Source organism: Pseudorasbora parva, chromosome 7 (genome assembly GCF_024679245.1).
Source record: "Pseudorasbora parva isolate DD20220531a chromosome 7, ASM2467924v1, whole genome shotgun sequence".
NCBI classification, from domain to species: Eukaryota; Metazoa; Chordata; class Actinopteri; order Cypriniformes; family Gobionidae; genus Pseudorasbora; species Pseudorasbora parva.
The window spans coordinates 13,509,276-13,531,613 of record NC_090178.1 but is presented as its reverse complement, the minus strand read 5'-3'; the positions used below and the strand labels follow the sequence as shown (position 1 = coordinate 13,531,613).

General features: G+C 39.8%; 1 protein-coding gene across 2 annotated transcripts; it reads left to right on the top strand.

Annotated features, from left to right (window-relative positions):
* The first annotated feature begins 475 nt into the window (after positions 1 to 475).
* On the top strand, positions 476 to 21,635 carry stk40 (serine/threonine kinase 40). Of its 2 annotated transcripts, XM_067448211.1 has the most exons (12): positions 476 to 691; positions 1,716 to 1,748; positions 3,395 to 3,515; positions 3,891 to 3,976; positions 5,925 to 6,068; positions 7,592 to 7,816; positions 8,368 to 8,420; positions 14,978 to 15,093; positions 16,977 to 17,121; positions 18,432 to 18,551; positions 18,797 to 18,881; positions 19,187 to 21,635. In XM_067448211.1, the coding sequence occupies exons 2-12, from the start codon at positions 1,743 to 1,745 to the stop codon at positions 19,403 to 19,405; spliced, it is 1,320 nt and encodes a 439-aa protein (XP_067304312.1). In that variant the 5' UTR covers positions 476 to 691; positions 1,716 to 1,742; the 3' UTR covers positions 19,406 to 21,635. The 2 variants fall into 2 exon arrangements, with proteins under 2 accessions (XP_067304312.1, XP_067304313.1); XM_067448212.1 differs by lacking the exon at positions 1,716 to 1,748.
* Positions 21,636 to 22,338: the final 703 nt, after the last annotated feature.

Genomic DNA, 22,338 nt, shown 5'->3' with positions numbered 1-22,338 from the left:
TTTCTAAATATTTAGCTATAGCCTAATAGCCTACTTGACTTTATTTTTGTGTCTTTGTTTCTGGCAGCTGCTGGCCAATATTAAGCAATTAGACGTGAGGAATGGAAGAGTTTGCACCAAAAAAACAACGCATTTTTATATTAATCCAAAATAATTTCGTACACGCATAACCTTTGTCAGTCTGTGTGCCTGTGTCAAGTGTTTTCCCCCCTTGTGGCGATCTTCCATCATAATACACCGAATTATTACTTTAATTTACAAAACGGCACATTTATCAAACTTGAATGGAGTTATGCAGCAGTAGGTTGCTCTACCACTCATTTACATGGTAGTGTGTGTACGTTTATCATTCCACACACACCAAGCAAGCGACGAAGAATGCCAATCTCAAGAACGCACGTAAGGGGGCGGAACTCCAAACAACATTTTCTATTGGCCGCGCCGCCCTGTCACTCACAGCATGTGCGTCATTTCCGTTGTCAGGTGGTGCTGCTATGGAAAGATGTGATCAGTTGTCCTAAGAAGGCTTTTCCCTCAAAACCTCTGTCGGTAATCGTGAAATTTCTCCAGTTCGCTTGAAACAAACCGCTTCGCGGTGGAGTGTAAATGTCGGTGCGCCCCTGCTGAACATTTAATCGACCAGAAATGAGTGAGAATTAGTCTACGACAGAGGATTCCCTCGGCGGTTTTGGTAAGTTGTTAAATGGCCCGTCGGTCGGCTGAGGAGATTTTCACAGTCTGTTAAAGGGACACGGTGAACTCACTGTCCTTGTGCTGTTTAATTTTGTCTTGCAATTCACGCTTTTGCAACGATTCAATTGTCGTATGTTTAAATACGTTGAGATATGGACTATAACGTTACACGCAAGAATACAAATACAAAATAAGCAAGTTTCGCTTTGCAAATGCTAAGACGAGCAAATAGGCTCGCTATTGTAATAAGTGCACGAGCTTTGTTTGCTTATACACACTCATTTAAGTCATGTATACTAGCAATTATTGTTTTCTTGTAGCTGGTTGACAGGTTTCGTCAGTGTACGCGGTGTACTCTGTTGTGATCACACTGCAGTGCTCATGTCTCTATTCCCTCTGCTGTTGTTTAACTATAAATGGAAACATTAGTCACTTGCTTTTACACACCATAAATCTTAGATATCTAAATATCTAAAAAAAACGTGTGCAAAACGCGCATCTCGTACTGGTTGCATTAAGCTTGCAGCCGGTGCTTGAAGGTTGCCAGGTTCTAAAGTTTGCAAGCAGTGACAGCTAGTATATTTAGATCTTATGAAATATTGAAATGCTCTGCTACACTGTGGATCAGAGCGTTTAAATCATGCAGAGATGATATTTCACTTCTCCAATGACTATGATGTGTGCATATATTGCTATAAGATGACCACACTCCATCCATTTAGTTTGATGAATGCAATGCAGTATGAGTAATCTTTCATATACCATGGTTTCATCATCAGCATGTTGTTGTTGTTAAAGGGATAGTTCACTAAAAAGAAAAGATTCAGCGTTTACTTACCGGCATGTTGTTCCAAAAAAAAAAAAAAATGTTTTCCCCCCTTCAGTGGAACACAAAAGGAGATGTTAAGCTGAATATTAGATGCTAACAACCTCGGTCACCATTCATTTTCATGACGTTTTTCCCATTCAGTGAATGTGAATACTGACTGAGACTGTATAGTGTCTCCTTTTTTGTTCCACAGAAGAACGTCATCCGGCTTTGAAACAACATGAGGGTGAGTAAATGATATCCTTCCTGAGAATTTCATTTACTAGCTCTGAAACTGATTCAATATTGTGTCTTTGTATGCATATGTGCATCTTAATGTCAACGAGAGAATTTGAACCGCATTCATGTTTGGCATGATCTAAAAATATTACAGATGGTTTAATACCAACCCATAGATAGACTCATTCTTTTCCTTTCAGGTTGCAAATTCTTGCCTGTGCCAAAGATGGTCTTGGTGTTTTTAAGATGTCAGATCTCCTATAATGCATGTCAGAAGGGTTGATGAGAATGCAATCACGTCTCTCACCCCCGTCTGTCACATTGTCAACAGTCTGGGTCCAGAAAGACAAAAAGCTGTAAACGTGTAAAATGATCTGTAATAACAGCCAACCGTACCCCCTCCTACGTCCTCGAGACAAGCTGTGTGATCTGTTGCAGAATTACACTTGAATGTCTGTTTCATTCAAAATTAAATTTCAGCCGAGCTTATAGCTTAAATGTGAATCACGACTGTCTGGTTTAGCTCTGAATTTGAAATTTGAGTGTCTTTTTAGCTCTGCTTTGCATGTATTCACTATTAGAGTGCATTAATTGATATTTCATACCCAGTCTCTGTATTGTCCCTTAATTTAAACTGAGTTGAGATTGATTTTGAAGAGCCCAAAGGGTGCAGAACTGCCCGCCATGCTAAATGCACTCCCCCACCCCCTGTGTGCATCGTGATATGATGTCTGGAGGCTGCGTGTGTCATGCTACCATTGGTGTCAAACAGTAGCATTTCATATTTCCGACAAATTGCTACCAGTGCAAACCCCAGGGCTTGTGTGAATCACACTATATCCGTCCATAGCGCCACTTTCCTTTTTGTAGAACCACAAAATCATCATATTATAAAAGAACCCTTTATACAACAAAACCAGCAGGCGTCCTCTGAAATAAGTCTTTATCCTGAATATTTGGCCATAATTATTGCACTTCGTGTGATAGCTGAACATTTTTGCTTTCGAAACGTCCCCTGTTACAGACCGGTCAGTATGGAAATCTTGCAATATGCAGATTACGCCACAGAGATTTGCAGATAAACCCATGCAGATTAAGGAATGGAAGGATTACAAATAGTGAAAGGGGGAAACATGAATCGCAGCAGCAGAGTTCAAGATTCAGGGGTTATTTTTGTTAATTTGAGCTCCATCTGTGTACAACGTTTGCCTTTCTCGAACATGTTGTGGTCTGAGGCACCATTTGTAAATGGGCTTCTATTCACGGAAGTAACATCAACAGTTTACACCTGCTGCTAATCTTTGCTCATGCAAATGCATGTGGACCTGATAGGTTGTCATTCATTCAATGACAGAGCTGTTAATGGCGTCTGGCTGTTTTTAGGTGTCAGGGAGTGCATGGCTTTTGCTAGATTTCCTTCCCCCACCTGTTATTTACCCTCTTTATAACTCACACTTTTTTTGGCAGTGTACTAAAAGACCTCATTGGATTGGCTATCGTCTCTCAGGGCAGGAATGTAATGAATGAGTGTCCTAGGGTTACATTGTTTGGGTGCGCTTTGAGTTTTGTTTTTAGTCGAGAAGCCACGTTTGCATTTCAGGTTGTTTTATCAATTGAGTATTGACGGCATCTCAATGCTTTTGGCTTTTTCAGATCTGCAGAATGTCCAAACGGCGTGCTTCGGGGGCCGGAGAGTCATCTGGCAGACCCAGCAAGCTCCTTTGTCCTGGGATATCTGGCAACAATGCAAAGAGAGCCGGTCCCTTTGTTTTAGGTAAGCCACCTAGGGTAATGCAAGTGAATCTTCAGCACTAGCTCAGCCCTATCTTTTTGTGTATCTATGCAAGCAAGAGAAGGAGGAGGTATGGACTCCATTTGGAGGCCTCTATTTGAAAAGAATTGCTGGAATGTTTTGGATTGACTGCTTCACTTTGGTATCCGCAGGTCTTTTCCTGTATGTCCCTATCACACTACAGTCTTGCCTTTGAAATGCACCCGTCACAGTTGGAAATAGCAGTGTGACGTGGTAGTGCAGGGCACTGTGATAAGATTGTTTGATTGGCTTCAAGGGGAATTGCTGTGCTCTGCACTGACTGTACCTTTTGCATCTCTTCACTCTGCTTTTCTCTACCCCTCCCCATCTCGACAGGCCCACGGCTGGGAAACTCTCCAGTGCAGAGCATAGTTCAGTGGCTAGCCAGAAAAGATGGAACGGATGATTTCTACCAGCTAAAAGTGAGTATTCTTTTAGGCCTTGTTTATATGATATTAACATCAAGTGGTCAGGTGTGAGAGAACACCATTTATATCTGCTCCCAAGTACGTCTCTTGGGGCTATTTGTGATCAGATTGCATCATGTGGAGAAGGTTGTTGAGGGATACAATCACAACGTCAGCACAGGGTATCAATACAGATTTCCTGATCCAACTAAAGGTCAAAAGTTGTCGCTAAGATTTAAAAAAAAAATGTTTTTTGGACTTTTTTTTATGCTCACCAATAGCCTGACGTGGTCATACTCAATTCTAGTCAGAATATGAGTCTGAAACTGCTCCATTGGGCTGTGATTATGGGGCGTGTTTCAACCGAACCAGGAAAGACATCAATTGGATAGACCTACAACCAATCAGAGCAACGAAACAACGCATTGTCAAATATCAACATAGTTTAACTGCACTGTGTTGCCAAGTCCGCGTTTTGTCCGCAGGCTGTTTTCTATGTCCGCGGGTTGAAGCGACTATTATGTGATATATAGACCCATGAGTGTGAATTTTAGCAGGCAACCATGCCAAAATAACACACATTTTACCCCACAAAAGCCATTTTTCCTCCGGAGAACCCCCGAGAAGCTATTGTTTAGGGCTAGTAGTTTGGTGGGTTTTGTTGTAAAAACTTGGCAACCCTGTCTGCACGCCAGCTGAAATCAGGCTGGAATACACGATCTTTGCCGGTGTTGTAAAAAAATAAAATAATTTAATGATACACAGAGTACTTACCCAACATGATCATCATTTCTGAGAGAAATTGTGAAGGTGAATGCATATAAAAACAAGTTCTCCGTTTAGGATTCGAAAAAATATAATTCAAGCCCCTTGGGGGACGTGCATGATTACGTTACTGTTTATCATCTGTCTGTCATCGTCTAAAGCCCGCCCTGATAATTTCATTGGTCCGAACAGTTTCTGTTCGGGGATAATTACTCCTTTATGGAGCAAGGCCAGACCGAACTGACCGGCCTAAAAATGTTGTGAGTTCGGCTGGCATCCAGGCTAGCTCACCAAGGCTGTTTTAATTTATTTTTTTTATTTTTTTTCTCCAAAAATACAGCATAAACTGTAATATTGTAATATCTAGGAATACAGTTTAAAATTCTCTTTTAATTTGTTTTGAGAATCTAATTTACTCCTGTGAGGGCAAAGTTGGTTTTTCAGAAGCCCTTACTCTAGTATCACATGTGTTTTTGAACGGTAGTGTGTATGTATATGTAAAATGTAATGACGTTTATTCAGTAGCTGCTCTGGGTTCAGTAAGTTTATTCAGTAAATGATTCATCAGACTTCTTTCTGAAGATCTTGATTAATGGGGTGAAAAATCAATATTGTTTTTTCCAGCTCTATGCACAATTTTGATCCCCCATTTACATCATCAGATCAACAAAAATGGCTTTTATTACCAGGTGTAAACCGTCTCATTCTGTATCACCTCACAAAAACCCTCCCATGTGATTCAACCATGTCCTGACCAGGGAAGTGAGACTGCTTCCGAACACAAAAGCCCCTGTGTATCTAACTGTTTGCATGAACCTTTGACCTGCCTCAACAAATCTCTACTATCCTGTCCAATTCATGACCGACTCTGGTTCAGAGATGACCATCAAACCTTTTTGTTTATGGACCAGCCTGTTGGAGAGGCTTGACTGAAAAGTGATTGTCAAACTGGAGTCTGACCTTTTAACCCTACTCTTCCATGCCCCTGAGTCTAGTGTCTCTCAGATCGTTGTCCAGATGTGTTGAAGGACATGTGAGGGACTTATCTTTCTCCCCTCTGAAGATAAAGCCTTTAATGGACTTTCTGTATTGCCTCAAGATCATTGATAGCATCACATTGAAGATAAGAGACCCCCAGGAAGGTTTAGAACAGGATCTAGTAGTGTGGTGTCCTCTTACCTTTGACCTTTTGTTGTAGATTCTGACCCTGGAAGAACGTGGGGACACGGCAGGAGAGACACAGGAAGAAAGGCAAGGCAAAATGCTCCTGCATACAGAGTATTCTTTACTGTCACTGCTCTCCAACCAAGAAGGAGTGGTGCACCATCACGGCCTCCTCCAGGTAAAGCCAATTAGAAGTAGCTTGTGTAGAATGTCATTAGGTGTTGTTTTTTTTAAAATGTCTATCACAAGTCTTTATTTGTGCAGCTGCTGGGATTGTACATCAGGGGGGTATTCCAGAAAGCGGGTTGTGTGACATAACTGAGTATGTTTAAAAAGTAAGACTCAACTTTCGGTTCCAAAAACGGTGGTAATTTTCAGGATATGCATGTAGCCATAGCAACGCATTTTCTAAACACAACATGCTCCGGAGCAGGTTATGTTCCAGGGATAGTTTGCCTAAAGCTCGGTTTATGCTCGACCAGCATACCTCGAGTAAGCAAGGTTTGGGTTAATCAACCGAGAGTTCAAGGTATATGTGATGGTAAGCTAACCTTGCTTTCTGGAATACACCCCATGAGTGGGGGAGAAGTGAATCCTTGACACATCATGATTATTTCTTAAATGGTTCTGTTTTTAGCCACACAAATAGTATTTATTAATTATAAAATAATCATTATGACTCCCCCCTCTATACACATACACATACACACACAATTTATTATCATGCAATTACACAGGACAAAATGTATCCCACAATTTAAAATTGATCATTCATCCACAGAAAATATGCTGATTAATCTATGTTTTGCTAATAGTGCATTTTTATTTTTTTAGATTTCTTCTATTTTGTGTCTTCTTTTGTTCTATTTCTATTGTTGCATGAGCTTACACATAAAGATTTATCTTTTGAGCTTACACAATCTGCCCTGACTCACCAAAGATTTATCTTTTGAAAGCATCAACTTGTTTTGGAATCTGGCTGTGACTCTTTGAATCAAAATTGAATTGATTTGAGACTGTTTAAGATTCCCTCCTCCTCTGTACGTCCTCAGTCTCACAACTTAATTTGTTCCTTCAGTTGTTTTCATTTTCATTGCAAAGTGCTTGCAGTGACTCACCACTTACTTTCTATTTGAGATCCTTTTTTCCCTCCCTCTCTTGCGTCTGCTTTTTTTAACTACATCATAGACCTTTCCTTTCTTCCCTAGTGGAAATCGGCTGCAGAACAAGCCGTACTGTGCTGTCAGGGCCATTCATTGAAGCTTGCAGTATTGATTGGTTTATTATAGCTTGTCTCTAGAGTGGGCCAGTTAATTATGGATTGCCTCTTGTGTTCAGAAGCGCAGTCATTGCCAACACAAACCACACTGCCGATCGATTTGTGGCCCTGATTTGACCCTGGTCTCCGGTGACCGAAGGAGGGCTTTCATCATTCAAGCTGTTGCACATGGCTAGTTATACAGGAGATTCGCTGCTTTCCTTTTTGTACCACTAGTCTATTAGTGTCATCTTGTACTTGAAACACTTTTTTTCTTCTCCGCTCCATTCAAAGGCTTAATGGTGTGGTTATTTATCAGCTTTCTTTGCTAGACACTGTAAATTGCTCTGCCGGATTGGTAAAAGTCTTTTATGCCGTTCCTGCAATTGTTGTCCATGCGAAAGTTTTCAAACGCATTACCTCTTTTACTTTCTCCATCTCAGGACCGCTCCTGTGAGATTGTCGAGGACATGGAGGCCAACAAAGTGCGGAAGATGAAGAGACGAATCTGTCTGGTGCTCGACTGCCTCTGTGCCCACGACTACAGCGACAAGACGGCCGACCTCATCAACCTGCAGCATTATGTCATCAAGGAGAAGCGATTGAGCGAGCGCGAGGCCATCGTTATCTTCTATGATGTGGTGAGAGTTGTGGAGGCGTTACATAAGGTGAGCTGCCACGGGGAACTGGTTTTAAATGCAAAATAATTTTCGCATTTAAAGTTTTTCATCTAAATGTATGTGTGTGTGTGTATATATATATATATATATATATATATATATATATATATATATATATATATATATATATATATATATATATATATATATATATAAAATGTAGCTAATTTTTGCTAATTAAATAAACACACACACACACACACTATATCTGTGTGTTTATTTAATTAGCAAAAAATGTGTTATTTTTTGTATCTATTTTTTTTTTTACTATGGTTTCTGATGGGGAAAAATGCCATGCAATTTGTTTTCCTTATTGAATAGTTTGTTTTTTGGGAAGTTTGTCATATTGCAGAAGTAAAATGATTGCACAACATTTTATGTTGATTTTTATTGTGTGAGCCTCTGAAAATAATGTGGTGAATGATGCACGGCATTTATGTGTAATATAATGCTATGGTGATTGTCAGGTTGCATGCTGTCCAATGTGTAGCCCATATCTTCAGATATATATTGTAACTTTACTGTTCTTACCATTGTAGAAGAACATCGTGCATAGAGACTTGAAGCTTGGAAACATGGTGCTCAATAAAAGGTAAGACGTCTTTCTCTTTCTTTTACCTGCTGTGCTAGTGGAGTTTTCGGTGCGCTCAACTCTCTGTTGGGGTTTCATGGAGCACCGTCTGGCCTCATTGACCCTTCTCCTCTTGAGCTCTTAGTGAGAGTGTGATTCATCCCCACAGGCTGAAGAGGGAGGGGAGGGAACAGCGGGAAACTATCCCAGTTAAAACGAATAGGCATGGAACGTGCCCCTGTTTCATTCCCTGGAAAAAAGGAGAGGGTGATGGAGCAGGGGGAGGGGGAGGGTGGTAGAACCACACATGCTAGCTTGAAGGCTTCTGAGGTCGGCAAGCATTGTGAATCAGATAGCTCTTGTGGAATTCCCAATCCCTCATCCATAAAGACCCTCTCCAAACACCATATGTGAAGCGTGCATGCGTTTCTGCCGTGTGTGTGCAACGGGTATGCTTCTAAACACAGTTCTGTTGTCTCTGCCATTTCAAATGTCCCGAGGAATGAGAGTTACTGACTAATTGAAAATCCTCAGTTCTGCCTGTCACATTTGCCAGCATGTGCTGCTTGTCACTGAGTTCTCGCGTATTGTAGTTCGGTCACATAAGTGCCCAGCTTGTCTAATTACGAAACCCGTCACACCAAATAAGCTCAGTGGCATGTGTTGAGCAAGGAGGGGTGGGGCTAGTTTTTTTTTTTCCATCTTCTTTTTACAGGCAACTATACTTGCATCCTGGCTGGTTTACTTGAGGTTATGCATTATGCAGCAATTTTTGCCATTAACCCCATTGAAAACTATAGGAAGTTTTATTATCTAAAAATGCTAACTTGCACTACCTTTTAAAAGTTTGGACTCTTTTTTTTGTGTGTGGAAAGTAATAAGCAATGGTGCAATAAATTAATAATCCACACTGGAAAAACTTAAATTTTAAAATGTATTAAAATAGAAAAGTTATTTTAAATTGATATATTTTACTTTTTTTTTATCTAATAAATGCAGCCTTTGTGAGCATAAGAGGCTTCTTATAAAGCTGTGCTTCTACATTATCTCAGAAAAGAGCTGGAGTTATAAAATATGAACGTTGAGTAACGCGTACGTGTCAGGGCATTAATCTATTTTTTTTTTCGTCTTAAAGGACAACTCCGGTGAAAAATGAACCTAGCGGTAATTACCACATGGTTACCAAGTAGATCGTTCTCTGGGATGCGTTTTCATGGAAATCGAATGTAAAGAGTTTTACCTCTAAAAACAGTTTAACTTATAACGCTGTGTATGGGGCATAGAATAAGTACAATTCATTTGCTAGTTAATACCACTAAAAAGGCTCAAAATAGCCTCGCACTAACACTGTATGATGTCTTCTGTCTGTAAATGCGTAATGTACTGTCTTTATAAAGTATCTTCTTAATTAACTGCTTGTACTCTTACAAAGTTCTCAATGCTTTGGTTTGCATGTAGGGACCCTCATTATGCTACCGTGTTAGTGTGAGGCTATTTTGAGCCTTGTTAGTGGTATTAACTAGCAAATGAATTGTACTTATTCTATTCCCCATACACAGCATTATAAGCTAATCTGTTTTTAGAGATAAAACTCTTTAAATGCATCCTAGAGAACGATCTACACAGTAACCGTGTGTTAATTACCCCTAGGTTCATTTTTCACCGGCGTTGTCCTTTAATATGTTGCATGTGCCATTTATGCCTGTTTCATGGGAGTCAATTAAAAAGACTGGTATTGCATTGCGAACTGCAAAAGAAAAAATCCACACGTATGCACACTCGTCACACACTATGCATGGGGACCCTATGGTGATGAAACCGAGCAGTCTGGTCTGTCTGCTTCAGTTCAGTCAGAGAGCAGAACACTGTGTCCCAGCTGGAGATAATACAGCCCTCTGCCAAAGGATTCATAGCTCAGAGCTGAGTCACACTCATGTAACGCTGGCAGACCTATCTCTCTCTCCCCCCTCTCTCGCTTTTTCACTCTCCAAATACTCTTCTGATCCTACTTTCTATGTGACCCTGCCCAGCCGGCAGACTGTTGGATTTGGTTGGGATGGAAAGTACTCAGTATTAGTCATAAGTGGTCCGTGACATGATACTTGGACCTTCAAAAATGACTGCTGAATCTAATTCTGACATATAATATTTGTTGAGCTTTCTGCATTCTTCAGAATCAACATGGGCTTTATCATCAGAATTTTGTCAAGAACTTCCATGTAGTGCAGAAGTTTATCACATTTTCACAAACACTGGTTGCCATATTTCTTCATTTCATACCTCTTTTACCTCCTTCACAGTTTACACGTTCCACTCTTTAGGGAGCACCATATGGCTGTCAACATCAAGACTATAAAAGTGAACAAATTGCCTGGTCTGCACATTTGCTTTCACTATTAGCTTTGTTCCTCTTACAGCATGGATTGCTCAAGCAATGGAACTCCAATATCAAACAATTGCATTAAAATCCCACAATAACCTCACCCAGCAGAGGCAGTTCGGACTGGATTTCAAAATCGAGACTTCCTCTTGTGTTTAAACCTTTTAACTTTTCCCATCAACAGGGGCTAATTTTAGCCTCGCAGAGAGACCGGGAGGCTTCTGGTCTCTTCACATGAGCAGGAAGAGGAGAGTGAGCAATAAGAATGTCCTGAGGAGAAACACTTGCTGACTTCTTCTTTTCTTTTTTTATACACGTTCGGGAAACAAAGCTCTAGCAGTCATAATGAAGCCAGATAAAAGCTTGAATAACAGAAATTAGATGCCGCACATAAAGAACGACGTACGAGAACCAGTTTGTGACATTTAGGAGCAGGTTGTTTGAAAATGTTGACACCACGTAAAATTGCTATGCATAAACGATGCAGTCATCTCCAAGAAACACAACCATTTTTTTTTATATATTATGTATTCAAATGCCTAAAAACGCACAAACATTAGCAAATTGTAAATGAGTATGAGCTATCTGGATATTAGTGGATCCTGGTCTATCAATACTGTTGCATTTGAAGTCCCCATGAAATAAAAATGTAAAAAACATTAACCTTATAGTATGAATATGTTTAGTATTACTGTTATCTATAATCTAGTGTGCTCCAAACAGTGACAATTCGCATTAAAACTTTGTTTCTTACTTCCGATAATATGTATCGATAATCAGATGTTCTGTCCAATCAAATGCTCTCTAGAATCTATAGCATCCCACCCACAAATAGACGGTGAAGCTGCAGCTAAAAACGGTCACTTGATCACACATTTACTGTTTTCTACATGGTGAATGGCACAAAGTACACTATATAGTAGTGATCGACCGATATATCGGATTCCTGATATTTTTCCCGATATTTAAAGCTACACTGTGTGATATTTTCCCCCATCTAGCGGTGAAAAGGTATATGAGAATCCACTGAAAAATAGTTTCTGTTCCTCTCAATTCCGATTTCGTTTTAACTCCTACGGTGGCCGATTTAGTCCAAGATTAACATGGCTTCCAGTTCGACCTCGTTCATGACTGGCATCGAGTGTTAAAACGCGAAACGCGAAGCTTGAAGCAAAGCTTGAATCGGGTATCGTTTTTGTGATATTGGATTTTCCGATAAATGAGAATTGCATACAAGTGCCCCATTAAATGAACTGCATCTGAGGGGAGATGAGTCAATAATGGTGTTCAAAGGTAAAAACCTGCATCTCTTAATTAATAAACTTTGTTTAACATAACAGTAATGCACAATTGAGATATGCACAAATAAGATGTTATGAGATGATATTATCTAGTTTTAACTTGGCGCTGAGTAGAGACAAACTCACTGATGGAGTCATCAGGTAATTCATCACAATACAGATGTAACTTCACATGAATTAAATAAAACCGCCATGAATGAGAGCCGGTTGTAAATAAAAGCACTGAACTTATTTCTCTCTCTGTGTTTATGCTCAGTCGCATTCAGCCGTTCACTCACCGAGTTGTTGCTCCAGCATATAGACTAGTCACCGTATGTGAAACTTTAAAACTCCTTAAATTATATTAACGTCTGCTATATAACATTTAGATAATACACATCTAATTAATTACAGCTCCGTGAAAATGAATTATTAGGCCCATCTCCGCGAGACGTGTAAGTTAAACGCAGAGATGAAAACAGCTTTCTGTCATCAGCATTTTATAGACTGACACAAACAGTAATTTTGATATCGTACTAGATGAGATTGACTCTGTAAGAAAAATAAACAAACCTGCGAATACATCATAGCTATTACACTCTTTAGTCTTTTAAACACACAAACCTTTTAAAACTGTAGTTTAAAATGAATGCTTATATTATGCTCATAGTTATGGGCAGTTGACTCAACTCTCATTTATTTATGTTCTCCATATGAAAACATTAGACTTTGTATATGTATTTTGCCTGTTGTTAATATGGCTGTATTTATAAATAAAAAGGTGAAACCGCATTAATGTTAAAAAAGACTTTGCACTGTATTAAAAAAAAGAGCAAATTTTTAAATTTTTAGACTTTTTATTGATGTAAATGTCTTTTGTTCTGTATGTAAGGGAGTGAAACTGCAAAAATTACAGTGTTTCAAAAGCTCAGTTTAGTGCTGTTGCTGTAAATTGTAAAAAAACAGAAATAACACAAACCAATATCGGTTATATATATTGGTTATCGGCACATAAACACGCAAATAATCGGTATCGGTTATTTAAAAAAAAATCTATATCGGTCAATCACTACTATATAGGGGATAGGGACTGATTCAGACGGTGTAAATATTTTTTCTATTGGGGTGAATAAAGTCTGGTTTCACATTAGGTACACGCACCATGTACACACAGTCTGCTCCGGTCCAGAGACACGATAGCACAGAGCAGATCGTAACCAGAAAATGTTGGCGCATACCATAAAATGTATCAGATTCAGAACCATTTGAGTTCTGCACAGAATGCTATATTTTAAAGTGATATGGAGGAGATTAGGAGGAGAAGTGGTTAGAAATGAGGAAAACGGCAGCCTTACCAAGCTCTTCGGCGCTTGCCGAGCTGTGATATAAACGAAACACTATTTTAAAAAGGAGAGGAGCTGTTTCATTATTTCCTGCGCTTTATTCCTGTTTCAGTGGAAATTGTCAATAATGCTGAGTAATGAATAATGCTGTATTTTAAGGCACTCCAGTGGGCCTTTAAATTGACTATTTATACACCATTAAAAGTGAACTGAAATTGAAAACTAACAATTCTAACTGCTACAGATGCGGGAGTGTGTAGAATGGATAGCGTTTTTCCAGATAGTCCATTGTGAGTAAACTAGCCTCTCTTATCACTCTTTTCACTTTAAATTGGTGTAATTTAATCATGACCCTGCTTTTTAAATGAAGATGGTAATCAGCCTTAAACCAGGAAGATATTCTTCTGGGAAAAACAAAGCTTCTAGAACGAGTCTGTTTGTAACTGTTAGGCGTAAGTGTGACAGTCACTTTCAGGGTGTGAAAGTGAGAGCATAACTGGGGAAGCATGGGAAAAGAGGATGTCGCTGTTGTGGTGGATGTTTTTTTTTTTTTTTCTTTGAGTGAGGCGAGATTACAGCTGTTGACTGTGAATTCTCACATTGAAAGTCCCGAAGTTCCGTTCCCTCAGCTGACACGTTAGTTTTGCTCATTGTAAACGTGAAAGCATTTTTTACGTGAAAGGATCTCTGTGTATGTTGGTGTGCTTGTTTTCATTGCATGCCTGTCACTGAAAAAGTGCTGTTCTTTCCTTTCTGAAGTGCAAAGATTAGTCATCCCTGAGCTTGTGAGAAGCCACAGGTGACTCACTTGTTTGTCAAGTGCAGTCACGGTGTGTTCTGTCATGTTGGGTTCTGCTTTCTGGAAAGGCAGAATGGCTCCCTGCCACAGATTAGATTTAATGACAGAGACAAAAATATCAGAGGCATGTTAGAACAGATACAAACACGACTTGCCTAACAACTGAGAGTTTCATTTTGATATGCTTATATAGTGTAAAAGTGTACAGTATGCGTATGTATATATTCCACACTAATCCAGACAGTAGAAATAAATTGAATACAGGATTTTGGAGTGCCTCTTTGAGGGTGAATCTGACAAAAACATGCATGTGTCTGAATCAGATTAAAATACATCATTTCAAAAATATTTAATTTTATCATATAGAAAATGTATGTCTTTTCTTTTGGACAAGATAGGTAATGAAAATGTGAAGAAATTTGTATTATTATTTTTTTATTTTATGGCGGAAACAAGCTTCCATACAATTGTTCAATGTCAACTGTTTGGTTGCCCATATTATTCTCAATGTTTTTTTTTTGTGCTTTCAAGAAATTCATACATCATTAACCTTTGGGTGAAATGTCCCTTTTAATATTTCAAATTTTCTTTATATTTATATTATTTAAAATGCAATTCCTTTTATTTTCGTGGTAAATTATAGACCTGGACATGTTTACATAGATGCATAGCATGGATTTCTCAACTGTCTTTTTAATAAACAGTGCGACTTGATGCCGAAATACATGTTTTTTTTTTTTTTTTGACGTCATCCGCGTGTTGTTTGTGTGCTGCAGGACCCATCGGATCACCATCACAAACTTTTGCCTTGGCAAGCATTTAGTGAGTGAGGAAGATCTGTTAAAGGACCAGCGAGGCAGTCCAGCCTACATCAGCCCAGATGTCCTAAGTGGTGAGACTCCAGCTTCATTTTGTTCGTATGTGTGTGTGATTCACATGACTCACCCTCCATGTCACCACTGTAATCAAAGCTCATAAACCCAACCATCTACACAGCCCTAATCAGGACAGCAGTCACAAACTGTCAATAACATGAGCAATAGTTACGTTTATTGAAGTCATTATTTGTGTTGTGCCGCAAGACTTAACCTGTTGGCTCATCAACGACTCGATACCAAAACTCTCCCCTTAAGCTTGTTGTCAAGGCCTAGGGCAGATCTCAGCAGTGCTATGGATAAAATTAACAGCGGTCACATCACAAGGATTATCTTTCCATCAATCTCTCTTTCTGTGCGGAACTGAAGTTCACTCTAGTGATGTAATTTCAAAACATGCGACTCGCTGTTATCTTACATGTCAAATATTTATGTAGTCAAAAGAGGAAATATTTAGAATTATTTTATTAAAATATAAAACATTTTGTTTCTAAAAACACATGTACTAAAATGCTTACGGTGGATGTCTATGAACTGTTGGACACTTTACAAAGCATGTAAATATATTAGGTCTGTCAATAGATTATCATTTTTAATCGCCTTTGTCACCCTTATCGTGAAATTAAGCATATGCCTTTTATCTAATTAAACTCATGTATTTTGTCATCATTTGCTATATCCAAAGTAAACAATCAAACTGAAGGGTAATTCTCACAAAGCTGTATTTTCTGCCAGCTTCAAGGATCATTGGAGACCCAAAGGACACCAAATAACCACATATAAGGCGTCCATATAATTTTATTATACAATAAATGTATACACACCTATGTAATGGTTATGTAATATGTATGTTAATGTTCCATTAACTTTGTGTGCAGAGCACTATTTGTATAAAATGGCTAAAATATGCACTAGCTAAAATATCCGACAACACAACCTTTCCAAAACTGTCTTGTGTTTTTGGGTTTTTCCGAGACCTCTGTGGATGTAGGCTCTGATTAGATGGTGCATTCCGAGCATGCATGTTAAATAGAGACGCAGTTGAGCTCTTGTTTGCGGTCTCCATTCACAGTAAAATGACAGAAAGAAACTGGGAGTAAATCAGCCGAATATGACAGCAGAACAAAGGGAGAACTGCTTCAGTGAGTCATCACAATGAGTCATGCCGAGAGGAACTACTCTTCCTGCTCTCTCTCTCTCCCCATCTCTCTCTTCCTATCACTGTTTTTCCATCACTCACTCTCTCTGCTCTACCTCTCTTTCGCTTTCTCATGCGTAGGGTCAAAGTAGAAAGAGAGAATGTGTATCTTACTGAAAAATATACCATGCAAATCAAGCTGTTTACCAAACAGAAACCTACCCAATTAACCCCTCTTTCAAAACAAGCTCCCATGACTCATTTGTACTCTTCTGGCAAATTGTTCTATTGCCCATTTATGGTGGTAAACAAACCAGTATAGTGAGTGTGAATAGGTTTTGGGGGACTATAAAATATGACGTTCTTGGTAGCATATGTTATAAACACTACAATTCATAAGTTTGGGGTCAGTACGATTTTCTTTATTTTTTATTAATACTTCAGCAAGGATACATTTGCAATGTTATGATTACAAATGACAAATGTTCTGTATGTAATGTATGTTATATATTTAAAGCTCTGCTTTTTTTTTAAAAGAAAGAATGATATGTTAGGATTTAATGTTCTTAACTAGTTGGCTCATTGCCTGTCAAACAAGTTCCCTTCAGTTGTCTTGTCAGACTTAATGAGTTTGATACTTGCATTCATATCTACGTACTTGTGTAGCTTTTGTTACTGTTCCAAGAGAAAGTTCCAGTCTGATCGAATAAGCGAACTGTTGTAGAGTTGGCTGCTGTAATTGCAATTTGTTTCCCCTTGTAGGTCGACCATACCGTGGCAAACCCAGTGATATGTGGGCGCTCGGTGTGGTGCTGTTCACTATGCTCTACGGCCAGTTCCCGTTCTATGACAGTATACCTCAAGAGCTCTTCCGCAAGATCAAAGCAGCAGAATACTCCATCCCTGAGTGAGTCTCCCCATTATCTCTGTGCTTAAGAATCAAACATGTTAATTAGCAAATTTTGTATTGGCCCTTTTATAAAAGGATAGTTCACTCAATGAAAACATCACTTGTTCACATCACATGTCGAGATTTTTATTAAATTGTGAAACATTTCTTCTGTTCCTGCCTTCAAATTGTCTTATGACTTAAAGGGGTCATCGGACGCCCATTTTCCACAAGTTGGTATGATTCTTTAGGGTCTTCATGTAAAGTCTGTAACATACTTTGGTTAAAATTCCTCAATGTTAATGTAAATCAAAACCCTTTTACGTCCTCAAAAACAGCTCTATTCACAGCGACCCATTTCGGTGCATGTCTGATAATGAAATGTGGAAATATGCTAATATGGGACAGTCCTTTAGCGTTTGAGGGCGGAGCATGAGCAGTATGACATAATATTGCTCTGAAACTTTAAATGGCTTGATTATTGAGTGTTAGCTCTTTGAGGATTAAAATAAAAAAGGAATGAATGGATTTTTATCATTGTTGGGTGGTTGTGCTTACACACTGCAATGACATTTGTGTGCAAACACCATATAAAAGTGAATTTTAACAGACGTATGGGACACTTTTATTTATACCCTTTTTTTCCTTAAAATCACCTGTACATTACTAAAAAAGATTTTGTCCCTCAGAAGGTAGTCATATTAGCCTGACAAGCCAGACCCACATCAAGATGTTTGGTCTGGAAACTCACCATTGACAAGGCTCAATCCGAGGGGCGGGATAAACGGTTGTCTTTCAAACTCCCTCTGCACGTGATAGGATAGCGCTAAAACCAAACAGAGCTACGAAGGTGAAACAGAGCTTGTTGATAGATTAAACATTCGCCGTATCCGGTCGGCAAAACTCCGAACACATCTTCCCCTTTTAAGAATGACTTCAGTGCCGTTCTTTTCTCAGAGTAAAGCTTAACTCCAAGTCTTCCAGAGTCGCGGTCAAAGCCGATTCGAAAGACCGCCGTTCGCCAGTTTCTGTGTTTACTAAAAGCATGCAAACCCAACTTTGCTGTCGTCATTATGGCCCCGCCCACCGACTCTATACACAATGTGATTGGCCCGACAAGAGTTTGGCGTTTACAGCTCAGAAGGGTATTGAGAGTTGCTAGACGGACAGATTAGATTTGCTGCCGCTAGGGTGCGGCTAGATTTCTAGGCTATAGTCATATAGTTTTGGAACCTGATTTTTATTGTGTGCTATTCCTTTAAATGAAGGCTGTGAAATGTTAATGGAAATGCTTATGTGTTTTGTTATGTTATGTTTTGTTTGTGCAGGGATGGACGGGTATCAGAAAGTACGGTTTGTTTGATCAGGAAGCTTCTAGTGCTCGACCCCCAGCAGAGGCTCACTGCCACCGAGGTGCTCGAGTCTCTGAGCGCCATCATTGCATCCTGGTATGTCTCATCTGAACGCAGATCAGTTTTATGGTTCCATTTTTAGCCAAGAGTTCTTGTCATCTTGACATAATTTCTTAGGAATTCGTGTGATAGGGTGATGTCATCTTGGGTCAGCGATGTTGTCTCGCCACATTTTTTTGCAATCCAGTGCAGTTTTCAGTGATGCGTTTAAAGCTCCCTTGACGATACATCTGTAAATTCCCATTTGTCATTGAAAGGTTTTTTTTGTTTTTGTTTTATAGGCAATCTGTGTCCTCGCTGAGTGGCCCTCTACAAGTGGTGCCAGACATAGACGATCAGCTTAACCACCCTGAACATCTTCAAGAGGTCAGTACCACTCGTAGGAGTTACAATTACATGGAAGTTTAATGGTGAAGGGCCTTTTTTTTTTTTTTTTTTTACACAAGTGGCACAGGTTGACTTAATGGCTTAAAACTATTATTAAAGTACACACACCATTGGTTGGTTTGCTCTGCTTGAGAATCCTGCCAACCTGAAAATGTTTTAAAAGTGCCAGCGTTTGTCTTTACTTATTAAGCTGAGATTGATGATAATAGAAACATATTTTTTAAACAGCCTTACCATGATATGGTTCTTACTGGCTCTGAATCAGTCTTTTATTATATCCTCAGGCGAAAGTGACAGAGGAGTCGTCTCAGTACGAATTTGAGAACTACATGAGGCAACAGCTCTTGTTGGCAGAAGAGAAGAACACTATACACGAGACCAAGAACTTCCTCAGTAAGAGGCATTTCGGTAACGTGCCTCCGGTGAGGCGCCTGGGCCACGACGCTCAGCCCATCAGTCCTCTGGATGCCGCAATACTGGCCCAGCGCTTCCTCCGGAAGTAGCACTGCCACTCTGTCCATGGGCAGGGATCACAGGGATGGAAATAGGCGCACACTTGTATGTACTTTTGCGTGTGTGAGTGTACGTGCGCACATCTGTGAGCGTGCAGCGCGAGTCTCAGACACAAACAAGGGCCAAGGAACAGCTCAGTGCTCTGTTGCCCCATTCATCGACACAGACTTTGCCTATGGGCGGCACACAGGTCTGATGAGACTCTGACCACCTCCACCACCTCTACGAAAGCCAATCCTTGCCCAAATCTGACACACATACTCACACATACACACACACTTTCAGCAATACCCCAACAGAATCATGTAGCAGATCACACACAACCACCCTTCCCCACCCACCTCTCCCCCAGCACTTTCTACAGTAACGCCTCGGATCACATGATCAACCCTTTCGTTCTGTTCCCCTCAACCAGTTGTCTGTTTTGCCTCCATCTACATCTATGACTGCAAATCTACCTCTTACCATATTTTTCTATCTCTCGATTTCCTCCTTTCTTGGTCAGTTTTTAACGATGCTCTCCGTTCTTATGAAAGCAGGACTCCTTATGTTGAGGGTAAGACAAGCACAGGCTCAAGAGCATTAGCATTGTGGCTGTGTATATATTCTGTGTCAAAACCAGTGATTGGTTTTTCCTCAATCTAAATAAGCTTTTTTCCCTCTCCTCTCCTACAAAAACAGTAGCATTTTAAGTAAGACTATTCTCTTTTTTGCCATTTGAAGATGTTAAGTATCATAAGTTAGAAAGCTAATAACCTCATATTACTGAAATCATAGCAGCGCATGTTTCTCATTCCTCTATTTGAATGGGTTTCTGTTGGCAGCTAGCATCTGTGTCTGGATGCGTACAACCAAAAGCTTAACTTGGCATCCAAACTGGCTGGTATGGTACGTTACTCTCCCCTCTTGCTTTTCATCAGAAGGCAGAAGAAAGCTCAAGACTACCATTTCCTGTGCATTTGCCCCATCGTTAAACGCAAATGTACGTTTAATCACGTGATAGGCCACTACAAAGGACTCTCGAAAGCGGAGCTGGGCGGAACCGTCATGGATTTTGGTGTGCATCGCATAGGGACTTGTCGCGGGGCTGTGCTTGAAAAAAGATGAGGTGTGGGACAGCTGGTGATGGGATGAAACTTGTCAGGAAGGAGGGCGGCTGAGCCGGCAGTCATGCGGAAGTCTAAGCCAAGATAAGCCCCATAAGCACAGCCCTTAAGCCCTCCTTTCCTTTTGTGTCCCTCCATCTATAGCGCTCACCCTCTGATAGCATGCCAAGCCATCAAAGTGCATCTTCTGCCATGTCCTCTATCTCCGGTGCTTTCATTCCCCACACAGATTTCAGCTGCAGCTCAGGGATCGAGGATTGGCCACTAGGGAATGTTTTTGGCCACAGTGCATACAAAGAAACCCATTGCATAGGGACAGTTTCTTTTTGTTTTTCTTTAATTCTATTAACCTCACCTACCCCTCATTTCCATGTATGGTTATTATATATCTCAAGCGCATCAGGAAGGAAATGCCATCAGACTCACTCCTCTTAATCGGTTTCGTTTGTGAGAATTTTGCAAGGAAACCGATATTTAATCTCATTTGACTTTTCCAATCCCATTTAAGCTACCCCATTTGTATAAAGCATAACTGTGGGATATCTTGCCTTAGATTATCGACCGATTCTCAATTCAATGAGCAGTGAATATGTACTTTTGACGCTAGAATATATCTTAGTAGACTAGGCGGTTGGCTTGCATGGACCTGTGGCTTAGTTTGCAATGCCTTTATGTCTGGCTCCACTCATGTCATTAGATGAAAAGGTCATTCAGTACTGTAGGTCTCTGAGCTCATGACTAGCAGCTTGGCTCGTCCTTTTTTAATCTCCACTTTGATTTCCTCTCTCAAAAACCGTACAGCCTGGTAGTACATTCTTACCTTTCTGTTTTCCTTATAATTTATTTGCTGTTTTAATTAATCTGCCATAGTAAATGTAGAGATCATATATCACTCGAAAGCATTGCTGTGATCTCACGTTTTTTTTCCTTCTATCTTCAGTGAAGGTTCTGTTTAATTGACTCTTTCCTTCTTCTTTTTTTTAAACTCTTGAATAATTATTGCAACAATCCTGTCGGTATATTAAGCTACACTAATTAGGAGACTGACTTTGCATAGCTCTATTTTAAGTCAATGTGCACATTAGCATGACACGTAGAATCGATGTAGAGTTTATCTCGCGAGGTAAGGATGATACCGCACTCTGGCCAGTGTGAAAGACATCGTAATGGCGATTGGGCGTCAGTAGTGCAAAACCCAGTACAGGGTATTATTATTTTTGAAGAATCGCACCAATGTTTCCACACAAGCCACGTTTGAAAGCATTAGTTTTTCCCACCTCAATGTGAATATATTTGGTTCTAAAGCAGTATTGTAGTGGATAATATGTGTGACTTGATGGAGAGGAATTAATTGTGAGCAAATCAACGTCTTTTCCTTAGATACAAAGGAGCGCCTCAAGGCTATATCCTAGGTCCACGTAGAGTTCTCACAAAAAGCCATTATATCATAGCAAATATGTACGGTTGCAATATGACTACTGTTGATGTGGTTGTGTAGTCTGTACCCAAAACCTAGATGAAAGAAATTTCTGTTTAATATGCCCCCTACCTAAGTGACTACAATTGCCCCCCCATGTTTTGTAATGTCCAAATTCTGTCTGCAGCATGAGAAGTGTACTTTTTTGAGCTCTGTATACAGTTTAAAAGCAATTAGTGCATGATTCTAATTAGCAAGACGTGCCACAAGATGCAGCGGAAATTGGAGTGGATGTGGGTGTTTTGCAAATGATGAATACTCCAAAACACAAAGACAGATACGGAACATTAAGTCTGACTTTGAATTTCTTTTCTTTCTTTTTTTTTTGGCCACTTTGTGC

Excerpts from the sequence above, each read along its gene's own strand:
- stk40 (XM_067448211.1), top strand. Across the intron at positions 17,122-18,431 it reads GCAGAATACTCCATCCCTGA|GGATGGACGGGTATCAGAAA; the intron begins GTGAGTCTCCCC and ends TTGTTTGTGCAG. Across the intron at positions 18,552-18,796 it reads AGCGCCATCATTGCATCCTG|GCAATCTGTGTCCTCGCTGA; the intron begins GTATGTCTCATC and ends TTTGTTTTATAG.